The sequence below is a fragment of the Gobio gobio genome (genome assembly GCF_949357685.1).
Source record: "Gobio gobio genome assembly, chromosome: 18".
Classification (NCBI taxonomy): domain Eukaryota; kingdom Metazoa; phylum Chordata; class Actinopteri; order Cypriniformes; family Gobionidae; genus Gobio; species Gobio gobio.
Window position 1 is genome coordinate 21,345,008 of NC_137111.1, and position 24,726 is coordinate 21,369,733.

General features: G+C 36.7%; 1 protein-coding gene across 1 annotated transcript in view; it reads left to right on the top strand.

Annotated features, from left to right (window-relative positions):
* Positions 1 to 2,998: 2,998 nt before the first annotated feature.
* kcnh5b (potassium voltage-gated channel, subfamily H (eag-related), member 5b) overlaps positions 2,999 to 24,726 on the top strand; it is a 55,611-nt gene continuing 33,883 nt past the window's right edge. The window contains exons 1-7 of the mRNA XM_079842981.1: positions 2,999 to 3,212; positions 4,667 to 4,790; positions 5,469 to 5,575; positions 6,618 to 6,746; positions 8,301 to 8,419; positions 10,478 to 10,870; positions 17,010 to 17,439. Of these exons, the coding sequence (XP_079699107.1) occupies positions 3,140 to 3,212; positions 4,667 to 4,790; positions 5,469 to 5,575; positions 6,618 to 6,746; positions 8,301 to 8,419; positions 10,478 to 10,870; positions 17,010 to 17,439 (1,375 nt within the window). The 5' untranslated portion in view covers positions 2,999 to 3,139. The remainder of the gene's footprint in view (positions 3,213 to 4,666; positions 4,791 to 5,468; positions 5,576 to 6,617; positions 6,747 to 8,300; positions 8,420 to 10,477; positions 10,871 to 17,009; positions 17,440 to 24,726) is intronic.

Below are 24,726 nucleotides of genomic sequence, written 5' to 3' on the forward strand. Positions count from 1 at the left end.
ACTCACATTACTTCAGTTTGTTGAGGTTTGTGGGCATTTGTTTATGTACAGATCTTGTCACAGCATTTCAGTCAGGATGAGGTCTGGACTTCGACTGGGCCAGTGCAACACCTTCATTATTTTCTTTTTCAGCCATTCTGTTGTAGATTTGCTTGTGATCTTCAGATCATTGCATGACCCAATTTTAGGCAAGCTTTAGCTGTCGGACAGATGGTCTCTCATTTGACACTTTGGTATACAGAGGAGTTCATGGTCGACTCGATGACTGTGAGGTGCCCAGGCCATGTGGCTACAAAACAAGCCCAAAATCGTCACCCCTCCACCAGCATTGGCGCTATGCATTATGGCCAAACATCTCCACTTTGGTCTCGTCTGTCCAAAGGACGTTGTTCTAGAAGTCTTATGGTTTGTTCAGATGCAACTTTACAGACCTAAGCCGTGCTGCCATGTTTTTTTGTTTTTTTTTTGAGAAGAGGCTTTCTCCTGTTAACCTTTCCAAAAATGCCATACTGGACCCATCCTTTTCTAATTGTACTGTAATGAACTTTGAAATTCAACATGTTAACTGAGGCCTGTAGAGTGTGAGGGTGCAGTTCTTGGGTTGTCTGCAATTTTTCAGAGCATTACACAGTCTTTGGGTGAATTAGCTGGAACGTCCACTCATTGGGAAGATTGGTGTCTGCTCTGAATGTCTTCCACTTGTGAATAATCTTCCTCACTGTAGAATGATTGACTTCAAATTGTTTGGAAATAGCCTTGTAACCTTTTGCAGATTGATGGCTGTCTAAGCAACAATTGCTTCTCTAAGATCATTGCTGATGTCTTTCCTCCTTGGCATCGCTGTTAACACATACCTGAATGCTCCAGACCAGCAAACTGCCAAAACTTCAGCTTTAGAGGTGATCACACTTGCTGGTGATCAGTTAATCAATGGCATTTGATTAGCAGTGCCTGGCCATTACTTACCCTCTTAATTCCAATGTTAACAGTAAGGGTGTCCTGACTTGGGTGTCACCCATGGCTCTTCCATTTTGGCTTTATTTTTGCTAAATACATAATGACACGGTGTGATATGTCATGTGTTGTTGTTCATCTGAGGTTTTATTTTCCAAATGAAGACCTGCCAAGGACCAAATTTTTTTTTTATTATTATGTCCTGATACAGAAAACCATCGAATTGAATATGTTGTCTTAACATTTTCACATGACTGTATGTCTAATTGGTGTCAACTATATCTTCATTTGTATAAACTGCTCTCTGGACTGTGACTGTAAGTGATGGAGCTGCCTGAAGTGTACATATGAAGTAGACTCAATCGTCGACTTCACGAAGTGGAATGCACTTCAAAATGGCGGCAGGAATTCCCCCGAGGAGAAGTGCTTAGGGAAGTCTACAATTTGTACTTGGCCTTATAACAGTAACAGTTCTTTTAATTGTTTAACTATAGCATTTGTTACAATAAGGATGTAATTAAAGATAAGACCATTACCATGCTTTTGTTAACTATTTTCTTTCTTTTGTTATCTATAGCATTTATGAAAAATAGTAGCCTACGATGTAAACCCGAATAAGTTGGCAAAACTCAAAAAAATTTAAGCAATCAGTTACATCGATTTTTTTTTTTAAGTTAAGAAATTTAAAGTTTAAGTAAGCAGAACTTGCAGATTTTAATTGCTCTTAACTTCAGATATTTAAGTAAGCCAATTCATTTAAATTAAAATGATCGACCTAAACATGTTTAGTAGTGGAAACTTGGCAGTGCAGTGTTTGATTGAGAAGATTATTATCAAGTCCATCTCCCTCGGTCCGGAGAGGGGCACAGGGCTGTCCAAGAAGTCCATTGCTAATTGGTAACATAATGCTTTAATAGTAGCATAGCATAGCACTTGCTGAATGAGTACAGCAATATAGAACATCTGTACACAAACTAAGTCCACTCGTCACCACGATGGTAACCCCTCCCCCCTCCCCATATAACTTAATTTTTGCATTTTATTCTCACTTTTGAGTGTCATGGCAAAAGCATGCTGTGAAATATAAATCCCTGCAGTCAAATTTAAGTTTATCTAAATTAAAAGAATCAAGTTCATAAACCTCAAAACAATTAAACAATTCAGGTTACTTAAAATGTCAGTTTTGTGAACTTTTACTCATAAAAGTTAATTTGATTGAACTAATTTGTTTAATTTGAGTTGGCTCTAATCAAACCAATTAATTATTTTGAGCATTAGGGTTTAAAGTGTACACATTTAGAAACTATAGCAACACCATGCCACAGTTGTAGCTATTATAAATCTTTAGTGAAATCTATTCCCTTAGATTATCTCACTGTAAAAAAGTTGCTCCCTTAAATTCAACTTGGATGTTTAAGTCATTTAAAATTAAATTACATTAAACTGACTTAAGAAATCGGTTTAATCGTGTATAACTTATTAAAAAAAACTTGTTGAATATGCACGTAGAGTAGGCTAAAGGTGGTCATGAGTAAAAAGCTTTATAATTTATGTTGGTGCAGGCTGGTGCTTTCTCCTCTTTTCATCAGTCTTGTTAGTTTATAATGACTGTTTTTAGAACATGTTTGACTTTTTTTCCATAGCGTTTTAAAGTAGTAAAATCTCAATAGAATTCAAATGGGTTGCACAGTTTACCATCAGCGTCGCGATAGGAACAGCTCGTGCAAATCTTAGCACCCTTTTGAAGCGCGCTGGTGAACGCGCCTGTGATTCGCGCGACTCGTGGCCTTCAGTCTTATTCTGCAATTAATTGGTCCTTTCAGTTCGTACGGGAACTATTAAATCTCCGAACGTACGATGTAGGCCTATATAATTAATCAAGTATAGTATATGTATGTATAACGCTTAAGAGATTTAAGCGGGGAATTGTTGGGCACGCGCCCAGCGTTGAAGTTGGAGATCCCCAGCGTCTGCCTGTGCTTCTCGGCGCAGCTACGCATGCGCGGGGAGCTCCCCGTGCCCACCGACTTGTCGCTTTGAGCCCAGAGCGCGCGCGGGTGGCACACAGAAGCTCCCGGCCAGCCAGCGCGCGACGTTACCATGAGCTTCCCCGCTCCGCCGGCAGAGACTCCAAGCGCAGAGAGTGCCCACCTAACGAGAGCAGCGCGACACACACAGCCGCACGATGCCCGGGGGAAAGAGAGGGCTGGTGGCACCGCAAAACACTTTCCTGGAGAATATCGTTAGACGCTCGAGTGGTGAGGAGCACGCTTATGCTTTCTGAAATGCATTAGGTCACTTATTGTTACAGTGTCAATGTTACTCTGCATTTATATACTGAGTTACCAGTATTTCAAACTAAAAACATGGAATTAATGTGGAGCTGATTTTGTGCAGTTATTTGTATTGTAATTAGCTATTCGCTGTAATAATGCTTATTTTATTTTATTTTATTTTATCATTAATTTTCATTATATTTTAGTGACTGCAGTTCTCTGAGCTGGGCACATTGTGATGTTTTTTATATGAATAATTTTCACAGTGATATTTGTTCTTGAGTTATAGAGGCGTTTTGCAAGAAATTAACTTTAAATACGTAGCCTACAATAAAGAAACTTCATTCGTCAGGAGCCTATCCATGCATCAGTATCTCGTACATCTCCTGCGTCTTCATTGTAAAATGACTTTATCTGTTGTAGCTATAGGACTAGATGTTGATATCCTTCAATAAATGCGTACTTGAGGCACAGATGAGTGGGATGGTCAAATGAGTGACTATAATTTAATAAAACAATTTCTTACTGGAGAATTTATATTTACAGACAGTTGGCTATATATTTAGTCTGTTTATTTATTATTATATATATTTATTCAAATGTATTTATCCTTTTGAGTTGGGTGTTTTTTCGTTTTTTTATAAAAAAGGAGCACACATAGATAGCCTAATTGTAAATAATTAGACAGTAAAACGTTAAGCAGCCGCAATTGACTAAATCATCGTGTAGTAGGCCTACTACCTGTATCTAATTTAATATAATTACGCATTTCATTTTATTTCTCCTTCAGTTGATTAAAAACACACTCAATATACAGTAATTTCCCTCCACATCTCTGCGTCACCAGCACAAAAGGACTCGCGTGAAGTTGGCCTGATGGTTTTGAGAGAACGGTTGCGTTTATGACCACTAGAGGGCGCGACATCTCTTAGTTCCTGTCACAGGAACGCTGTTTGTGTCTGGTTTGCCATCCGCTTCACAAACAAAGCCAGTCTGATAATTACAGGCTTGGTTTCACAGACATGGTTTAGATTAAGCCAGGATTAGGTCTTAGTTCAATTAGGGCATTTAAGTAGCTTTTATAAACGTTCTTTAGAAGAAAAAAAAACATTACTGGTGTGCATCTTTGAGAGAAAACAATGGCACTGACATATTTTAAGATACCCCAGTGCAAGTTGCTTTCTGTTAAAACGGCTCAAACATGCACTTTAGTCTGGGACTATCTTAAGCATAGTCTGCGAAACCGGGGGATGTATATGATAGTTAAAGTGAGAAGAAAGGTAGTTTGTAGTTGTTTTGTTTGATGTGGTTTTGAAAGTCTACATTTTATAGAGAGTAAACCAGATGTTACAGTAGGGCTAGGTAAGTGACAATAATATACTGTTGTCAGGTCACTAATTCCTGCTCTCTCTTTTATACCTTCTCTGAACATTCAGAGACAAGTTTCTTGCTGGGGAACGCTCAGATTGTGGACTGGCCTGTAGTTTACAGTAATGACGGCTTCTGCAAGCTGTCTGGATACCACAGAGCAGAAGTCATGCAGAAAAGCAGCACATGCAGGTGAGGGGATGTACACGTGACGATAGAAATGTTACACAGTTCTTGCTGTATTGAAGATCTCCGGTGTTGCAGTACCTGTGCCTGTTGAACAATTGAAGACTGAGGCTTTTAATTATTTGTTCTAAGAAACGATAATGTCATAATCTTGCCTCTGCCTAAAGTGTAGTGTTATAAGTGTGTGTGTGTGTGTGTGTATATATCGACGTGTTAGGAATTTGGAATTTAAATTGAAATGGATGAAAGTCTCTTTTTGGCCCAGCCATGATTTGGCTTTGCAGTGGCATACAGTGATATAAAAAAAATCTAATTTCAGTAAGTGGCTTGAGCCACAGATATACTTCCGCACTTAGAGCATATTCCCTGCTATGCTTACAACAGACAGTCTTTTTAAAATTTATTAATAAGGTTTTATCTGTGACTGCAACAGAAGCAAACAGGTTAAGATGCCATAATTGGTCACACTTTGCCTCAAGGATGAGGTGCACATACATTTCAGAAAATCTCTTAATCTTTGTTATTCGATATGGCCACCCATTTTGGGAAAATGGGAAAATCTGAATCCTGAACATCTTCCGAGCACTACTTTCATGAATCTTCAGACTTATGTAGATTCTGATGAATTCAGGGAGGGATAATTACTTAAATTCCACCCGCTGTGTGAACAATCTCTCTCTGTAGTTTTATGTATGGGGAGCTGACAGACAAGAAGACCATAGAAAAGGTGAGACAGGCCTTTGACAACTATGAGTCCAACTGCTTTGAAGTGCTGCTGTACAGAAAGAACAGTAAGTGAGACTTCAAACAAATATATGCACAGATACTACCATGTCTCTGAAGTTTCTTAGAATGACTAAAATAATTAGTACTAGAATTAAAAGAACTACTAGATATTACTGAGAATGGAATATCTGAACAGACAGCATTAAACATCTCCATGTACACTACTGGTCAAGTTTGGAATAATTACGATTTTTTTGATTTATTTTTGTTGAAAGAATTATCTTGTGCTCACCAAGGCTGCATTTATTTGATCAAATACAATAAGATAGTAATTCTGTCAAATATGACAATTTAAAAGAACTGTTTTCTATTGTAATATATTGTAAAATGTAATTTATTAGTGTGATGGTAAAGCTGAATTTTACAGAAATAATAATATGCTGAATAGGTGCTAATCATTTTTTTCTGCTTATTTTTTCAGGATTCTTTGATGAATACAATAATTGATTTATAATAGAAATCTTTTGTAACATTATACATGTCTTTACTGTCACTTTTGATACATTTAATACATTCTTGAGTAAAAGTATTAATTGATTTTCTTTTTTTTATCTTGCATACCCTAACCTTCTGAATAGTAGTTTATAACACAAATGTGTTTTTTCCACACAAATCAAAACATTATTATTAATAATAAATGTTTCTTGAGCTCTAATATAGCATATTATAATGATTCCTGAGGATCGTGTGTCACTGCAGACTGGCGTAATAATGCAAAAAAAACAGCTTTGCAATTTTTTACCCCAAAAAAAAAACACATTAAAAAAAAAAAGCAAATGGTATATCATGGATCCTTGGAGGTAAAAACATTTGTTCTGGCCATACAAATGTGCTTATGAATTTATTGTCATAAATTAAAACACAATATATATATATATATACTATGGGATATATAATATACTTCTTTACTTAATGAATACAGGGGCATATTTTAATCGAAATTGGTTTGAAGGCTCAATATGAAAAGAATCTGTACTAAAGATTTAATACATGGTGCTGTCAGAAACCGTGCGTGATGATGCTGACTTTGACCTCTGACCTATACAGGATCTCCGGTGTGGTTCTACATGCAGATTGCTCCAATCCGAAATGAAAATGACAAAGTGGTTCTGTTCCTGTGTACATTTAAGGACATCACTGTCTTCAAACAGCCCATTGAAGACGAAAGCACCAGAGGTGAGTTTTACACACACACACACACACACACACACACACACACACACACACACACACACACACACACACACACACACGCGCACGTACGTACGTACGTATGTATGTACTGTACAATAGTACACTTGTAATGTCACCTTTACGAAAATGAACCATGGTTTTATTATAGTAAATGTGTACCATTTGTATAACCACAGTTTTTTTTTTTTTTTTTTGTAGTAAAACCATGGTTAATTTTGATGCTTTCAAAATAGATACTTGTCTGAAAGTCACAGATGTGCCCATAGTGCTTGCTGGTCTTGAGTTTGTTCTGACAGATAAACACTTCCTCTGATGTGCTTATGTACTGTATGTCATATAAATAAATATTTGTTTATGATTGGCAAGCATAGCTTGTTTTTTCCTTTGGCTCTCACTCTCAAGTGCTATTTCAAGCACGTACAGTATGCGTGTCTGTGTGTCTACTGGGTGCTTGTTTATTGAGCTGAAAAATATTAAATAGAGTCTGTTTCCAAACATTTTCACAAAACCTGTTTCAAACAAGTCTAGCTCCATTTTCACCCCAAAATCAAAAGAAAGAAATAAGAAATGATATTTTTCTTGTAGACACTAGTGAAGCCTGTATTTTTTTTTTACGCCACTTATTCTTTACAGCAAGACAATTACTGTTACAGTTTTGAGAATCACTTTGAAAATACAGGGGAATTGTTACAGTAATGAGAATTTTGTGGTAAAATTTGCTTAACTGTCATGAAAATAATGTTTTTTTAATGGTCCTAAAAATAATTTTCTTTATACTAAATGATTTTAGGGTGAAGTGTGACTTGAGCGTGTTTGCATCAGATTCACCAGTGTGTGTGAGATGAATGTTAATCACACAAGAGTCAAAGAGAGAGAGAGAAAGATTTGAAACCGCTCCAGGGTCCAGACAGTGTTCCAACAGTTATATTTCATTGAAGGATCATTACAGGAGCGACAGCTAACATTTTGTTCCACTTTTACTCAACATAAAGAACTTTGCTGAGTCAGAGTCATATCTGGGCCACAGAGGACTTACGTTTGGGAGGATGTGTTCATATATATATAGACACGTTTAATATATATAATGTTTTTTTGAGCACCAAATCAGCATATTAGCATGATTTCTGACACTGAAGACTGGAGTAATGATGCTGAAAATACAGCTCTGTTCACAGGAATAAATTACATTGTAAAATACATTAAAGTAGAAAAGTTTTATTTTAAATTGTAATAATATTTCACAATATTACTGTATTAATGCATCCTTGGTGACTATGGTAACTATTGGACTGGAATTTTGCCTCAATAAACTCCTAATTTACTGCTTATTAATAGTTAGTAAGGTAGTTGTTACATTTTGGTATTGGGTAGAATTAAGGGATGTAGAATAAGGTCAATGCGGAACAAAATGTCAGATTCTTGCTCGCAATGAAGCACAACATGGTCTTTGAAACTATTTGAATTCAGTTCAGTTATGCAGAACCTTTATTCAGATGTGTGATGCTTTTCATTAAACATATTAAATGTGTCTTGTAGGCTGGACCAAGTTTGCACGTTTGACTCGAGCGTTGACGAACAGTAAAAGCACCATTCAGCAAATCACGCCCGTGAGCAGAACCGACGTCACTTCGCACAAACAGTCCAGACTCGCAGAGGTGAACACACGCGCGCACACACACACACACACACACACACACACACACACACACACACACACACACACACACACACACACACACACACACACACACACAGAGGCAGCATTTGCTTACATCCTTGACTACACAGTACAAGGTTATACAAAACTTCATCTCACGGAGGACAAACTTGTAATAGAATCACACACACACAGGACGCTGCTGTAACACAATCTCACACGTGTCTGTTGGACAGCAGAAGTCTACAGTTGAGTGCCAGAAGCTGCTATTAATAATTAACACTGATGAGGAGTGTGTGTGTCATAACCCCTGTTAATTTTTCTGCTTTTCTCATCTGTCATTTACTGCTCTGTCACGGTTTTGTGATGGTGTTAAAGAGGAGGAAAATGTTATTTTTCTGTGTCAGGAAGCAATAATCTTACTAGATATTTTATCTGAATCTTCGACACTCGTTTTTGATGAGGGGGAACATTAAAAGATGGGATAGTTTTGCGAGGCTGGTTGCTTTTATCATGGTTTAATGTCTCTGATCCATGCTGAATGTGTGTTGTTACAGTGTTCGCAAGGCAGCATTACACTGGTTAAGGTTTGTTCTTATTCATTAACTCTTAAGTATTAAACTTCTGCAATTAATTCAGCCTGAATCTCTTAAAGGAATATTCTGGGTTCAGTATAAGTTAAACTCAATCGACAGTATTGTTGAAACCCTTTAATGTTGATTAACACAAAAATGAATTTGGACTTTTCTCTTTTTCTTAAAAGAAAATCTGGGTTACAGTGAGGCACTACTATGGAAGTGAATGGGGCCAATATGTAAATGTTAAAATACAGTTTCAAAAGTAAAAGTATGTTAAAATGATTTTAGTGCTAACTAACTTTTATAAAAATTGAAATGCCTAAAACCCTAAAAAATTCTGGGTACACGTTTACAGATCAAATAATACACACGTTTTAGCAGAACAGTTAATGTAAATGCTATAAAAAAAATTATATGCTACAGATTTTTGCTTTGAATTGGCCCAAAATTCTCGTCCCTTGTGCAGCAAGTACCTCAATATGACCTTAATTTTAAAGAAAATAAGGGACTAGTCAATTTTGCCACAAATGTGCCATAGAGGCTGTTGATTGAACCTTCCTGTATTGAACCTTTGATTTGCATTGAATTCTTTAACTGTTTTCTTTTTGAGAAAACATACTTTGTAAACATATTTTTCTTGCTTAAATTTAAGATAAAAGGTCTCCTCATGACTTACTCTGACAGAGTTCTTAGCATTCAAAAGGTAACCGGAAATGTGTCGCTATTTTTGCATTTGAATTCTGATCTTCTTTTCTTGCATATTTTACAATCAATTAAACAATTAAAAAATGTGTTGATTGCTATACTGTATGATCTGAAACAGTCTTTCTCCCTCCATTGACATCTGTTCTTTATTGTCTCCTTTTAAATCTCTGAGTAAACTTAATGTTCTGTTAATACAAACATGCATATTATAAAGCAAACAGTGTATTGTCCAGGGAAGAGCAGAAATTAACCAGAGCTAGAATTAATATTGAAACAAACACACTTTCCTGAGGGAAATTTCATTTTCATTTTCATTTTCACTCTCTCTTTTATCCCTAAAGATAATCCCCTCCTCATTAGGTGATTATTAGTTTAATTGTAAATAAAACGATTATTGGAGTATGTTTTACGAGAAAATACTATTTCAGTGTTTCTACTTGAAAAAATTCACATTTAATTCATTGTGTTACTTGCAATGTTACATGTTGTTGTAATAACTTTAAATTGACTAGCAATTTCTGAGTGAAAATTCCTTCAAAGTAGAACATTTGTTTCAAATCCAGTGTACTGAAAAGGAAAAAAGGCTGTCAATGTATCTTAATATAATTTTTACATATTTTAAAATATTAAGTTACTGTAAAACAATGTATATACTGTAACTTGATCATACATTTCCTAACAATTAAATCTGCAATTTTAGTATTTTTCTTTACCTCTTTGTCTCAGATCCTTCAATCCCTTTATCAATTTGTTGTCGTCTTCATCTTTCTCAGGTGCTTCAGCTGGGTTCTGACATCCTTCCTCAGTATAAGCAGGAAGCCCCTAAGACCCCGCCTCACATCATCTTACACTACTGCACCTTTAAGACCACCTGGGACTGGGTCATCCTCATCTTGACGTTCTACACTGCCATCATGGTTCCTTACAATGTCTCCTTCAAGACCAAACAGAATAATGTCACCTGGCTGGTTCTGGACAGTGTTGTGGACGTCATCTTCCTCGTGGACATCGTGCTCAACTTCCACACCACGTTTGTCGGGCCTGGAGGGGAGGTGATTTCAGATCCGAAACTGATCAGGATGAATTACCTGAAGACCTGGTTCGTCATAGACCTGCTGTCCTGTTTGCCCTATGACATCATCAATGCTTTTGAAAACGTGGATGAGGTGAGAAAACGTATAACCGTCGCTTTGCTCCTGGTAGGACACGGGTACTTTGTTTGTGGCCCTATGAAATTAATGGGTTAATAGTCAAATTTAATTTGAATAGTTCTTATATTCTGAGAATGTTTGGCACTTTATTTTTATAAGAGAAGCTGTAGTTGGCTTTTTCAAGTAAAACTCAGCAGTGCTTCAAACACTTGTTTTTTTAACCTGTCAACCCCTCAAAGATGAAAGATTGAACAATTATTTCCTATGGCAGGACTTCTCACAGGTACTCTTCTGAGAATAATGCTTTAGGGTTATTGTTCAAATTCATTTAAACTTTTGAAGAGCGTGATAGTTTTGGGGCAGAAAAACAGAAAAGCTCAACTGGCAGCAATATTTTTTCCCTCTGAGAAAATGTATGAGTTTTGCCAGAAAGAAACCTCAGGTAGTGTCACATAGACATTGTTTCTATTGACAACATAAAGTCTTGTCCGTTTTACTGTTTAGTTTGGCCAAACACCAGCATTCTCATGGATTTTAAGTGTAATACTTTAGAATAATGGTCTGTCATTAATAGGTAACTATGCTGGTTGTAATGCAGGACAAATGAATAGTACTACATTAACACTTCAGCTAATATCAAATTTAGGACTGCCCTATTAGGTAATCAATAATTACTAAATGAGATTAGTCTCATTAAGAACTATCAACTAACTATAACAAATTATAAAGAATTGTCAAATAATTACAAATCACAACATTAACATGTGCCTGAGATGTAAGCAATTGTTTTTGTTTACTCATTTGACCTGCATTACTTCCTGCATAGTTACCAATGATGGACCATTATTCTAAAGTGTTACCAAATCAAGTTCTGACAAATTAGTTTTTCTTCAGAAGCTTTCATTTTATCAGATCTGTACCCCAAAAACCCTACTTCACTTCCACTTACTCAAAGAGATTGAAGTATTCTTGCAGCTCTTGTCAATTTTGTGACAATGGACTGTGTGCAGTCTGTGGGTGTGCCTTCTGAGATTGTAATAAACTTGCCTTGTTTGGCCAGAGGAGAACTGGCACCCCGACTGAGCCTGGTTTCTCCCAAGGTTTTTTCTTCTCCATTATGCCACCTGATGGAGTTTTGGTTCCTTGCCACTGTTGCCTTTGGCTTGGCTTGCTCCGTTGGGGACACTACATTTTCAACTAAATATTCAATACATTTTCAACTAAATTACTGATCTGCCCGCATGGTCACTATATGATAATTGAAATGAGCTGGATGCCTTTTTTTTTTTTTCAGAGCGGCTGTACAGCTGAATCAAATTCTGTTGCATTATTTTCCTGTTTAACACTGTGAAACAATCGCCATTGTAAAAAGCGTGATATAAATAAAGGTGGCTTGACTTGATTTGTAAAGTTCTTCCTCTTGGAAACTGAACCATTTAGAAAGTCGTTTTGTCCTTTGCATCCTCTCCTGGTTTATGTTATATATCCATGGAGTCTCTCCAGGTTATGTGCCTTAGGATAGATATTGATTGGTGCAGACTGGATCATTTTCTCTCTTTCACATAGGAAGTTAGTGCAATGAGCTGAACCCCAGACACACACTGTAAACAAGGTTTTCACTGAATGCTAGCATGCTTTCGTTGATATATCTCCCTGACTCTTGGAATTTATATTTATAAAAAGTTTATTTTTATTTTTCCACACAGAATTAATACAGAATCTCTCCAAATCCTCCAAAATCCGAGGTACATGTTGTTGCTTCTTCTCCTTAGTTCACCCCACTCACTTTCTATAGGGTTCAGATCAGGGAACTGGGATCGCCATGGCAATTTTGTGCTCAGTGACCCATTTTTGTGTTGATTTTAATGTTCGTTCTGGATCATTGTCCTGATGGAAGATCCAACCACAGCCCATTATAAGATTTCTAGCTGAGGTTTTTTTAATTTTTTTATTTGTTGGTATGATAGAATCTATGATACAATGTATCTGAACAAGATTTCCAGATCCTTTGGCAGAAAAATAGGATCCAAAGATCCAGCAGTATATTTAACCCTGTTTGCACCAAACCCATCTTTTGGGTTTGCTACCAAAAAGCTCTTTTTTAGTTTCATCTGATCACAAAACCCCATCTTGTTAAAGTTCCAGTCGTGTCTGATAACTTAAAGGGATAGTTCGCCCAAAAATGAACATTCTGTCATCATTTACTCACCCTCAAAATGTTCCAAACCTGTATACATTTCTTTGTTCTGCTGAACACAAAGGAAGATATTTGGAGGAATGTTTGTAACCAAGCAGATAGAGCAACCATTGACTACCATAGTACGGGAAAAAATACTATGATAGTCAATGGTTGCTCTATCTGCTTTGTTACAAACATTCTTCCAAATATCTTCTTTTGTGTTCAGCAGAACAAAGAAACTCATACAGGTTTGGAACAACTTGAGGGTGAGTAAATGATGACAGAATTTTTATTTTTGGGTGAACTATCCCTTTAATATGCCATGAGTCTGTTTGTGGTTGGATGAGCGAGAAGGATTTTTCTTGAAACCCTCAAACACTTGTGGTGATGTAGGTGCTGTTTGATAGTTTTTAGGCTTTCTGACCCCAAGACTTAACTAATCTCTGCAATTGTCCAGCTGTGATCCTTGGACAGTCTTTGGCCAGTCAAACTCTATACGATATAGACACACGTCCTCTTCAAGGCAGATTTGTAACATCTTTAGTTGATTGGAACTTCTTAATTATTGCCCTGATGGCGGAAATGGGAATTTTCTAGCTATTTTCTTACAGCCACTTTCTATTTTGTGAAGCTCAACAATCTTTTGCTGCACATGAGAAATCTATTCTTGGGTTTTTAACCATTGTGATGGATAATTATAATATATATATATTTTTTTTTCTTTAATATGCTGGCATTGTCTTCCATCATGCACAATACATAAGTGTTACAGGACCTTTAATGTTGGCGTGTGCTCTTACCAGCCCACAACCTGTATACATGATTAAAGTTTAATGTACAAGTTTTACTTAAGAGAGCTGCTTACTGTACCAGAAACCTTCTGAGAAAGCCTTTAAATCATGATGTAAGTGAGTACTGTTCCTGCGGAGGTGCAGTAAGGAGGAGTCCACCGCACTGAGAAAGTACAGCAGTAGCAGTAGAATTGTCCTGCCCCAGTAGAATTGTCCTGCCCCAGTAGAATTGGACTGGTCCTGAAGCATCTACTGTATTTCAAAAGCAGGAGAATTAACATGAGCCAGGCACACATAATTTAATTTTGTACACTTTTGGAGTATTTTGTTTTTCTTCAAGTCCACTTAATCAAGGTATCTTGTGCCAAAAAATGTACTTAACATAGGCTAATTGTCGGAATGAACCCCCTGAGGCATCTAGTCCACTGCAGTGAATACATCTTTAAAACCCATTTTAATCAAGGGCGTGATGTGATGTTACATCCAAACCACCATGGATGATTGATTATATTCACCATTTCCTTTAATTCTGTATGACTGCCCTGATTATTTGTCATTGCATTTTTTCATTTTTGACAACAAATTCGATATGGCTTGTTGGCAGAGGCTATTTACACTAACTCCGCCCGCTGACGTCTGGTTGGGCCAGACACAATTACGGAAGAAGCTGGATTGTCAACAGCAATAGGGGTAAGGCTTGTGGCAGAAAGATTTGTCGCAAATTGATCCGAAATCTGCCTTTTGCCGAACTCGCTCTACTCCCTTTTCCCATCACATATCAGATCGTAAAGGCATTTATTTTCAATAAACATGAAGAAAATATTCAGAAAGTGGAAATTTAATGTCTAACGTGTGTTTAATAATAAAATGTTTATCGATTAGGCAGGGAAATCACGATGCTGGCTCAACATCATGATGTCTGTCAGCAATCGGCGATGGACGATGGCATCGTCTATCGACCCAACCCTAATTTTCACTCTTTTTTTCTATTATTGCATTCGTTTAATGTACAATAACACTGAGGTGCAAATAGTGTCTGCGACTATTTATAAGTATAAATAGCATCTAACTTCTATGTACACTTATTGCAAAGAAAATACAGCTATTCAATTTTTTACACAGGCCTAGTGTAAATATAACCTGTTGCTATTTTCACTTAGTGTAATAGCATATCGCTAAGAAAATGCTACTATTTTCACTTAGTGTAAATATAATCTAGTTGCTATTTACACTTGGTGACATACTATGTAAAAATAGCAGTATTTTCTTTGCAATGTGTGTAGTTGCTATTTATACTTAGTTTATACTGCCTTTTTGGTTTCCATAAACCAAACCCGAACCTTTTTCCACTATAAAGAACCTTTTGTGCAATGGAAAGGTTCCATCGATGTTAAAGGGTCTGCATGGAACCATTGATTCAAATTTAAGAGAGTAATGTGTATCAGAATGAGGGTTTAAAATACCTCAAAGTTGCATTGTGCATCTTGAGTTCAGGTCCACTCTTCACCATTTTCCTTGATAACAGAACTCAATTCTGTGTCTGAATTGAACACAGTATTGCCTGTTGTCTCTGATAAACAGCTCTGATAAACATCTCATCTCAGTTATTTCAGGACAAGCTTTCAGTAAAATCCCATAGTGCAAATTCTCCATGTTGTCTTTCAAGTGGATTTCTTATCACATGAAAAAGAATTTTATATTTAAGATTTTGCTGTAAACATTATGTAATGCTCCGTTATTCTCATGAAGTTTATTCTCAGGCAAACCAGCATCAGAGAAATAAACACGAGGAGCACACATAACTTCAGGCTTCAGTATCTCCATTATTCATATCCATTTATGTGAAATCTGCATTTTTTGTAATAATGTTTATGATAACAAATGTTTATAGTTTTAGTGTCACTTTGCTGGTATTTGTCATTCCCCTAATTATAGTTTTTTCTTAGTTTCATAGTTCCATCTTTTTTTTTTTTTTACTTTTTAAATAGGATTGGTGTTTCATAACAGTTTTGTAGTAGGCTATATCTTTACATATTTTGGGTTGGCTTTACAGTTTCAACTGAGCTGCATTGTTGGTAATTTCTGCACAAAGAGTTGCTTGAATTGTTAACTTGCACTTTAAAAGAAGGGATTAGCTTCAGATGGTCACACCAGGTCAGGCTGGACTGAACTGTAATGTTTTTACGCAGGACTAAAGTGCTGCCTGACATCAAATTTTCATGTGAGAGAACAGAGCTTTCTCCTTGCAAAGTGATTCTAATGTCCAACCACTTTCGCACCTTTTTTCTGTCGTATTGGCTCAGCTAACCTACTCCAAATTTAGAACAAACTGTTTGCAGAATTATATTTTGTGCAATTAGGACTGTGAAGCGTTTGTTCAGTTAACTGAAAAATTTGAATAGCACTCATTGTTTCCGAATGTAGCGTCCAATTAACAATGCTGTGTGCCAAATAGTATAAAATAACTCAGTGGTCTGTTTAAGAGGCTTTGTGATAAATGACAATAGAGGAATAATTTAACCAGACATATTTAATGTAGTGGAGTGTAGATGATTGTTTAATTATGGGTTTGTTTAAAAAGCAACTCGGTGTATAACTCTGCATATTAACTCTGATGCATTTCGATTTTTTTGTACGTATATGTATATAACATTTGCACATGACAAATATGCAAGAAGTAAAATTCAGTATCAATACCAAACATAACACTTTATTTCGAAAGTCCACTTTAGACATTTTGCTAAGTAATTTTGCAACTACATGTCAACTATCAGTCATTAGAGTATCAATAGACTGTCTGCTTAAAAAAGTCCAAACCCCTATGGGGGTTTGTAATGGGGTTTTTCATTTTATGAGTAAAATCAAGCCTGTGGTAAACATAACTTGACAATACTTTGACATTTTGTTCTACAATGTAAACTGCACACACTCACACCCATATAGGTGTGACCCACCTATAAAGGTGTTTGTGTGATTTCGGTTGTAGAACAAAACGTCAAAGCATCGTCAAGTTATGTTTACCACAGGCTTTATTTTATTCATAAATTGAACACCCCATTATAAAACCCCTATGGAAAAAAACACTCTGAGAGATAATTGACATGTAGTTGCCAAGTCTAAAGTGGACTATCGTAATAGTGTATTATATTATATAGTAAACTATCTTTATTTTGCTTTTTTCCAGGGCATCAGCAGCTTGTTCAGTTCTCTGAAGGTAGTTCGACTGCTTCGATTGGGTCGTGTTGCACGTAAACTGGACCACTATCTGGAGTACGGCGCAGCTGTGCTTGTTTTACTGGTCTGTGTGTTTGGATTGGTGGCCCACTGGCTTGCCTGCATTTGGTACAGCATTGGAGATTATGAGGTCATCGACGAACAAACCAACACCATCAAGACTGACAGCTGGCTCTACCAATTAGCCTCCAGCATTGGATCCCCTTACCGGTACAATGCCAGTGGGACTGGCCAATGGGAAGGCGGCCCTGGGAAAGACTCTCTGTATATAACGTCACTATATTTCACCATGACCAGCCTGACTACCATTGGCTTTGGAAACATTGCCCCAACTACAGACGGAGAGAAGATCTTCTCTGTGGCCATGATGATGGTCGGATGTGAGTGATTATCTTCTTTCACTTCTTCTTTTTCAGAACAAAATGATCAGGTGAAAATTATTATCATTTTTTCCTTATAAATCAGATGGGAAGTTGACAAATAAGTAGTAAAAAAGCTTTTTTTTGTAAAACACCACTTTTTAAGGAAAAAATGCATATTATGTAGAGTGAAGTCTGATGTTTGAAAAAATATAAGAACAATAAAGACATAGAAAGAATTAAAGGTGCAATATATAGAATTTTTGCAGTAAAATATCCAAAAAACACTAGTTGAGTACTTACAATATCCCAAATGTTTCCAACTATTTGTAAATCGTGAGAAAATTGTGATTTTAACCAAGGAACATGGACGTGTGAGGAAGTCGCCTGTCAATGCCGTCATATCCGCTTTACCCTCGGTTTCCGCTTTTACTGCCATAGAAACCATGGCAACAGACATGGACAACTGCACAACGTCTAGCGGCATGCTGATGTAGTTTCGTCCAAACATTATGGACCATGGCAAGCAGACTTTGGGACAAAATGAGAAATCAAAAGAGGACCAGTATCAACGTACTGTTTTTGAGATGGCGAGAGCTTCACAACAAACTTTGACTTGACAGAGATGCCGTTCTTGCATGTGCTTTATTAGACTGGTGAGCAAATGTACATAAAATGAATCAGTGTTATGTAGCTCAACATGATGAAATATTAGAATATCACCAGTATGATGTTCTAATGTTGATGTAGCTTACTGCTAGTCTCATACAGCCAACAATCTAACACACAGAATACCATTATAACTTTCAACACACTCAAATGCAGTTTAGATAGTGTAGACCGAGTGAAACAGCATTGCGTTTACTCACAATTTGAATTAGTCAAATAAACTGACCTGTATGAATAGTAATTCTTGGGGTTGTAACGGTACACGTATTTGTACCGAACCATTTAGGTACAGGGCTTTCGGTACAGTGCACGTGAACGGTACCGAATGCAATCTTTAACAGTTAACAGTAGGCTTGTTTTAAGCGCGGAACATACTTCATTCTGAGTTCCCACACAAACATATTAAGTATTTAGTCAATTTCATTCACGAAATTCAAACGATAAATGCCATTTTGATGCTCTTTAATGTGACGTGACCGATCACTGTATAGGCGCCTCAGTTCAAGTGGCAACGCGGCACACGTGTGAACGCGATCATCTCTTCCAAAAGAATAAATATGAATTAATATCTCAAGGTATGTTGAGGATACATTACAACTCACTGAAACGAATCATATGTCGCGTAATCGCTCAATCAGTGTTTCAACCGCGGAAAGACGTCAATAAAACAGCTTGGAAACAATGTCACGTAGCATCACATTTATCTTAGGCAGTCATTCAGTGTTCACAGTTGTTAGTTCACTAGAGAAATTAACTCTTTCACAAAATATATGCACTATATTAACCTATATATATATATGAATTATATTCTACTTAACCTGTTAGATTTATTTAAACATACATTAAATAATCAAAACATCACTGTCATGAAAATGACACAGACTGTGTAAAAATGATTATATTTCAACAACGAATTGGAGAAAAAACATAATTTTATAATTAGATTTAGGAGTTAATGCAAAAACTGCCTTATGTAAGCCTGTTTACATGTTTGCATACAATATGTTATTTGAGTGTTGATTATTATCTTTAAAAATAAATAGCAACTGAATTTAGGCAAATAGTTTGGGCTCTGTTGTTAACCTTTAATATTATAGTAATGTGCAAGTAAGGGGCCCTATATAGTTTACAGCATTATCTTTAAGAAACGTTTAGTTATAATTTAATTCATTTAAGGACAGACACGATTTTTTCAGTAAACCACTGTTTAATAAAAAAAAAAGCAATTTTGTAAAACTGCTGAAGCGAACCCGTACCGAACCGTGACTTCAAAACCGAGGTACGTACCGAACCGTCAGTTTTGTGTACCGTTACACCCCTAGTAATTCAGCACTTGTGAGTAGTTTGGTAGAATGAAATGTCCTCATTTCTTTATATCCCCTGGGACTCGCACGTGTGGCACTGATATCTGTCTCTTTAGTAATATCGCGCCCTGCTTCATACCACAGTCATGTTAAAAAACATGAATGCATTCACTCATCCATAAAAATTATTTTCCCATAATTATTATTAGATCCATCGGTATGACGACAAGTTCCATGATTCAACAATCATTCACTGCGTCATCAATCTACGCCTTTGTTATTGTTTTAAAGAGGTTAGCGACCCCTAGCGACGAAAAAATACATATTGTAGCTTTAAGAATACCAAAGGACAACAAAACGTAACGCTTTTATAGTGGTTCCAATTGGTGAACAATTCTGAGACAAAATCTTACCATGTGCACATGCCATGTGCTTCACAGTAACATGACCTTGAATGGGGTCCATCAACTAATTAAACTTGTCAGTGGAATTGCCGATTTAAAATCAGGATATGGTGTCACACCGGAGGACATGGTTTTCAGTGACAAAATGTATCAAGTTCCTACGCTTTTAGAAATATATGGATGAAAAAAAAATATTGTCATTTACTAAAATAGGCGCTTGTAAAATAATGCTTGAGGTATTTATGAACATTTGTATGCTTTTCTTTTTTATTTAAAAACGTTGTAATTTATTGAATCATGCTTGAGACAGTCACACCATAGGACAATTTAGAGATTTGGCTCAAAAATAAAAAAATCTGCTTTTTAAATAATGCTTTACCAACTTTATACTAATTCTATTAATTTTTATCTTGTCACATTAACAACCCAAATATTAATATTTGGTTAAATGGGGACTCTTTTCTTCTCTTGCTTCTTTTCTCTTTTTCTCTTTATTCTCTCTTCTGTCAGAGTTACTCAGACTAATCTCATCTGGCCCCTCTATCCTCCAGACAGCAGTGCTTTGCTTCTAGTGCATCTCCTTCAGAAATAACTCTGAGACAGTAATAGAGAGAGATGGGTGGAGAGAAGGGCATATAACTGGCCAGAGTGAAGGAACGAGGCCAGTCGTTGTTAATGTCCTTCTCCAGATCTGTGTGTGCAGTGAGGAGTCACTCTGGAGACTAAACAAATATGCAGTAATTATCAGCATGTGCTGAACCGCACAAACACACATATAGAAACCCTGCTAACTGACCCCGCATGACTCTTGAACCATGTTTTCAGGAGGCTTTTTAAGTTTACAATTTTTCTTTAGTGTGCAAGAAAACCTAGGTTCAAATGCCAAAAACACACAAACACGTAATCACTCGACGCAAAGCGGGTGGTTGCCTCCACGGAGTGCATTCAAATCGCCCTCATACCTCTACATGCATACATATGTAAGGGATAATCCACGGCTAGCTTTGCATTAAACAATTTGAATGCACTCCACGGATGTATAATATAATATAACATTATATATAATGTTTTGAATTTGGCCTGCAGTACCCATTTCAACCACTAGCTGTTAATGTTACATTAATGCACCTTTAATGTAGCCTGACAAGCCAGACCCACATCAAGACTCACCATTGGCAGGGCTCAATCCGAGGGGCGGGATAAACGGTTGTCTTTCAAATTCCCTCAGCACGCAATTGGATAGCGCCATGAGCGCCACAACCAACCAAAGCGAAGAAGAAGGTGAAGCCGAGCTAACGTTAGTTGATAGACTTTCGCCATATCCGTTAGGCAAAACGTCGAACACATCTTCTTTTCTTAAGAATGACTTCAGTGCCGTTCTTTTCTCAAAGAAAAGCTTAACTCCAAGTCTTCCAGAGTCGCGGCCAAAGCCAATTCAAAAGACCGCTGTTTGTCAGCTTCTTTGTTTTCGAGCTGCAGAACCTCCGCAAATCTGCCGTGACGTGCCGTCATTATGTTAAGCCCGCCCACCGACTCAACACACGCTGTGATTGGCCTGACCACAGTTTGGTTTTTCCAGCTCTCAGGTCTACCGAGAGTTGCTAGACTACACTCGCGGCAAAATACATTTTCTGCCGCTAGGGTGCGTCTAGATTTCTTGGCTACCTTTAATGCACAGTGCGATCTCCAATCTCCAATGCGTGTGTGTGCTTCAATGAAAACGGTTTTATTGCACACCTTCCAGCCAATCAAAATCGAGTATTCATAGACAGTATATTATTCTTTTATTTAAAACAATCTTAAGATAGTTATTTTTTATTGATTTATTTTTACGATTATTACAATTATGAGAATGTTTTATTTGTTAATGCTTTTATTCAGCAAGGATACATTAAATTGATCAAAAGTGATATAAATCTTAAACATTTATATAAGAAGTAAATGCTGTTCTTTTCGAAACATCAAAGAAAATAATGTATCATGGCTTCCACAAAATATTGTTAATAATACTGTTTTCAAAAATGGCAGCAAATCAGCATATTAGAATGATTTCTGAAGGATCATGTGATACTGAATACCGGCGTAATGATGCTGAAAATTTGAAACTTTGCAATCAAAGCAATACATTACATTTTGAAATGTATATAAAAATAGAAGTTATTTTAAATTGTAATAATATTTCACAATCTTTTGTATTTTTAAAAAATGCAGCCTTGGTGAGCAGAAGAGACAGAAAAAAATCTTAACAAACCCAAACTTTTAAATGCTATTATTATATTATATTATATTATATTATATTATATTATATTATATTATATTATATTATATTATATTATATTATATTATATTATATTATATTATATTATATTATATTATATTATATTATATTATATTAATTATATTATATCAATTGTTATATTATATGTGCAGAAATATGATTACTGGTGGCTTACAATCCATTTTTGCCTGTTTCAAAGATGATGCCTCCCATCTCATCTTCATTTCCTCTGCTTTTTTTGTGAAAAATCCATAAGGTGCATCATAAGGTGTTTTCTTGCTTTTGACCTAGCAGCGGTTTCCCTGACCTGTAATATTCTCTAACAACATCACTCAGGTGGAGTCATTTTAAAGCTCATTACACTAATGGGTCATTGTGAATGTGAAGCTTTAAGAGGATAGTCGAATGAGCTCTGTTGATGCCGGTTTGGTTTCTGACAAATGAAATCTACGAGTGTGACACGCATGTGGCAAATACTTGATGTCAGAATAACGTTAGAACACAGGATTTCTGACATTATTAACGCCATGTAAGGCCAGAAACGGGTATGTTTTGGGCCTAAGGCATTTTAACGGGATTCTTTTGATCTACTCATGATGTTGTGAGGTCTTCAGAACACTTTGGTTTAATCAAGGGGAGATGATCACACACGCCCAATAAAAACAACAGTACATAATTAATGGAGAGAATAATTGTAGTTAGCTATTCTGATTACTCTTTGATGAGGCTCGTACACAGCGCAGAGCCCCATCCTCTCTTTCTCCGTCTGTAATTATCTGAACGCATTGTTCTCATCTCCAGATCCTTCAGTCAAGATCTTTTCTCTCTTGTTTCCATGTTTCGCTAAAGATCCTAATCTCCTTTCTTACTCTGTCTTTCTTTATTCCCGTCTTGCCCACATCTCTGTCTGTCTGTCTGGTAGTGAGGTCATTTAAGACCTCATTCTGTGTGGTAGTATTTTACAGGCTCGCCTGAGACTCTCCCTCATGCACCATCTGCGCCATTTGCTCTACAACTTTCTCTATTTCAGCCCCAAAGTTACACCTGGATAAAAGTTTAAAATCTCACATGACTGGGTGATATGTGGGGTGGAATATGGTTGTATTGTACTCAAAAATGTCAGATAAATCCCTTTTTATTTATGCCAAATTGTTCAAAACAAGCTGATTTTGATGATCTCAAATTCCCAGTCCTCATCTCTGGCTGATGCTGAAGTCACTGTGAGGAACTGTCACATCCAGTTAGGGCTGGAAAATATATCAAATATTCATGATATCTTGCAGACGTGTTAAGGAGATGATTTTGATGCACATCATATTTGCCATTAAAGACTTTAAAGTCTTTAAAAGGCCATTAAAGGCGTTTTTCCTACCCTGATTTTAGCCCTCAGAGATTTGAACACTCTGTTTAAAGGGCCGTGTCTGCTGTGAGACTTCAGTGTAAACACCCACTGCTATGATTGGCTAACATCTTTATATATGAAATAGCTAAGCATTACATGTGGAACTCTCTCGAAAACTTTTAGCACATTTTTACTATTACAGCTCTCAGCGTGCAGTGTGTAAATGAGCGGCATCTAGTGGTGAGGTTGTGAATTGCAATCGGCCACCGCTCACCTCTCCTATTTCGAAGCCTATAGAGAAGCCACGGTGGCCGACACAGGGCAAAAATGTCATCGCTGGAGAGAGCAGAGAGTGACTAGCGCTCTGTAGAGTAGTTTGTCCATTTAGGGCTACTGTAGAAACATGACAGCGCAAAATGGCGATTTCACTGTAAGGGGAGCCGCGGTGTATGAAGATTGAAATGGATCATTCTAATAAAAACATAACGGTACATTATGTAAGGTCTTTAAACACCACAGAAAACATAGTTATGTATATTATATTGCATTTCTGTCAATATATCCTCATAAATACTACACACTGCACCTTTCACTAATCGTGAAAAACATTGATTATAATCTATGGAATTTTATTTAGATTGTGGCATGAAGGTTGCAGTGATCACAGACATGTTGAGCGCATAAATGCAGTGATCTTGTCACTGCAACTCGATTTCTGCACACTAACAAATGTTTTCATCATAACACAATTTAAGAAAGAGATTTGTTGATTATTACAGGAGTTTTGACATGAGTCACTGATAAACTCATGCTGTTTGATTGACAGCTCCATCGCTTTCTATGTATAATTTAATCACAGTTTAAATAACAGATTATTTTCATCCTACTAAGAGAAATAATGTGAAGTTGACATTTAGTCACTGGTTTGATTTACTGACACATAGACAAAGAACAGCTGACTGTACATGAATCATACATATCAGAAATCCCTGATCACAGATCAGGTATTAGAATGCACACAGTTACATACATGTTGTGGCATTACTGTCGAGTCCATATTGTAAAAGTTTGTTTGCAAAGCCTGCACCGAAATTGTGAATGATTTACCAAAGAATCCACAGTAAAATGTACCGAATGCAAATAAATAGTGTTCAACTGAGATGTTCACATTGTTAAAAATAAATAACCACTTTCCTAGCATCAGGATCCTTTGGAAGGTAATGTCATTTGTAGTCCATCCTGTATTGCTCTTCTCTCCTCATCATCTCACTAACACGTCAGTAGGCAGTGCCAAACTTGCAATGATGTAGG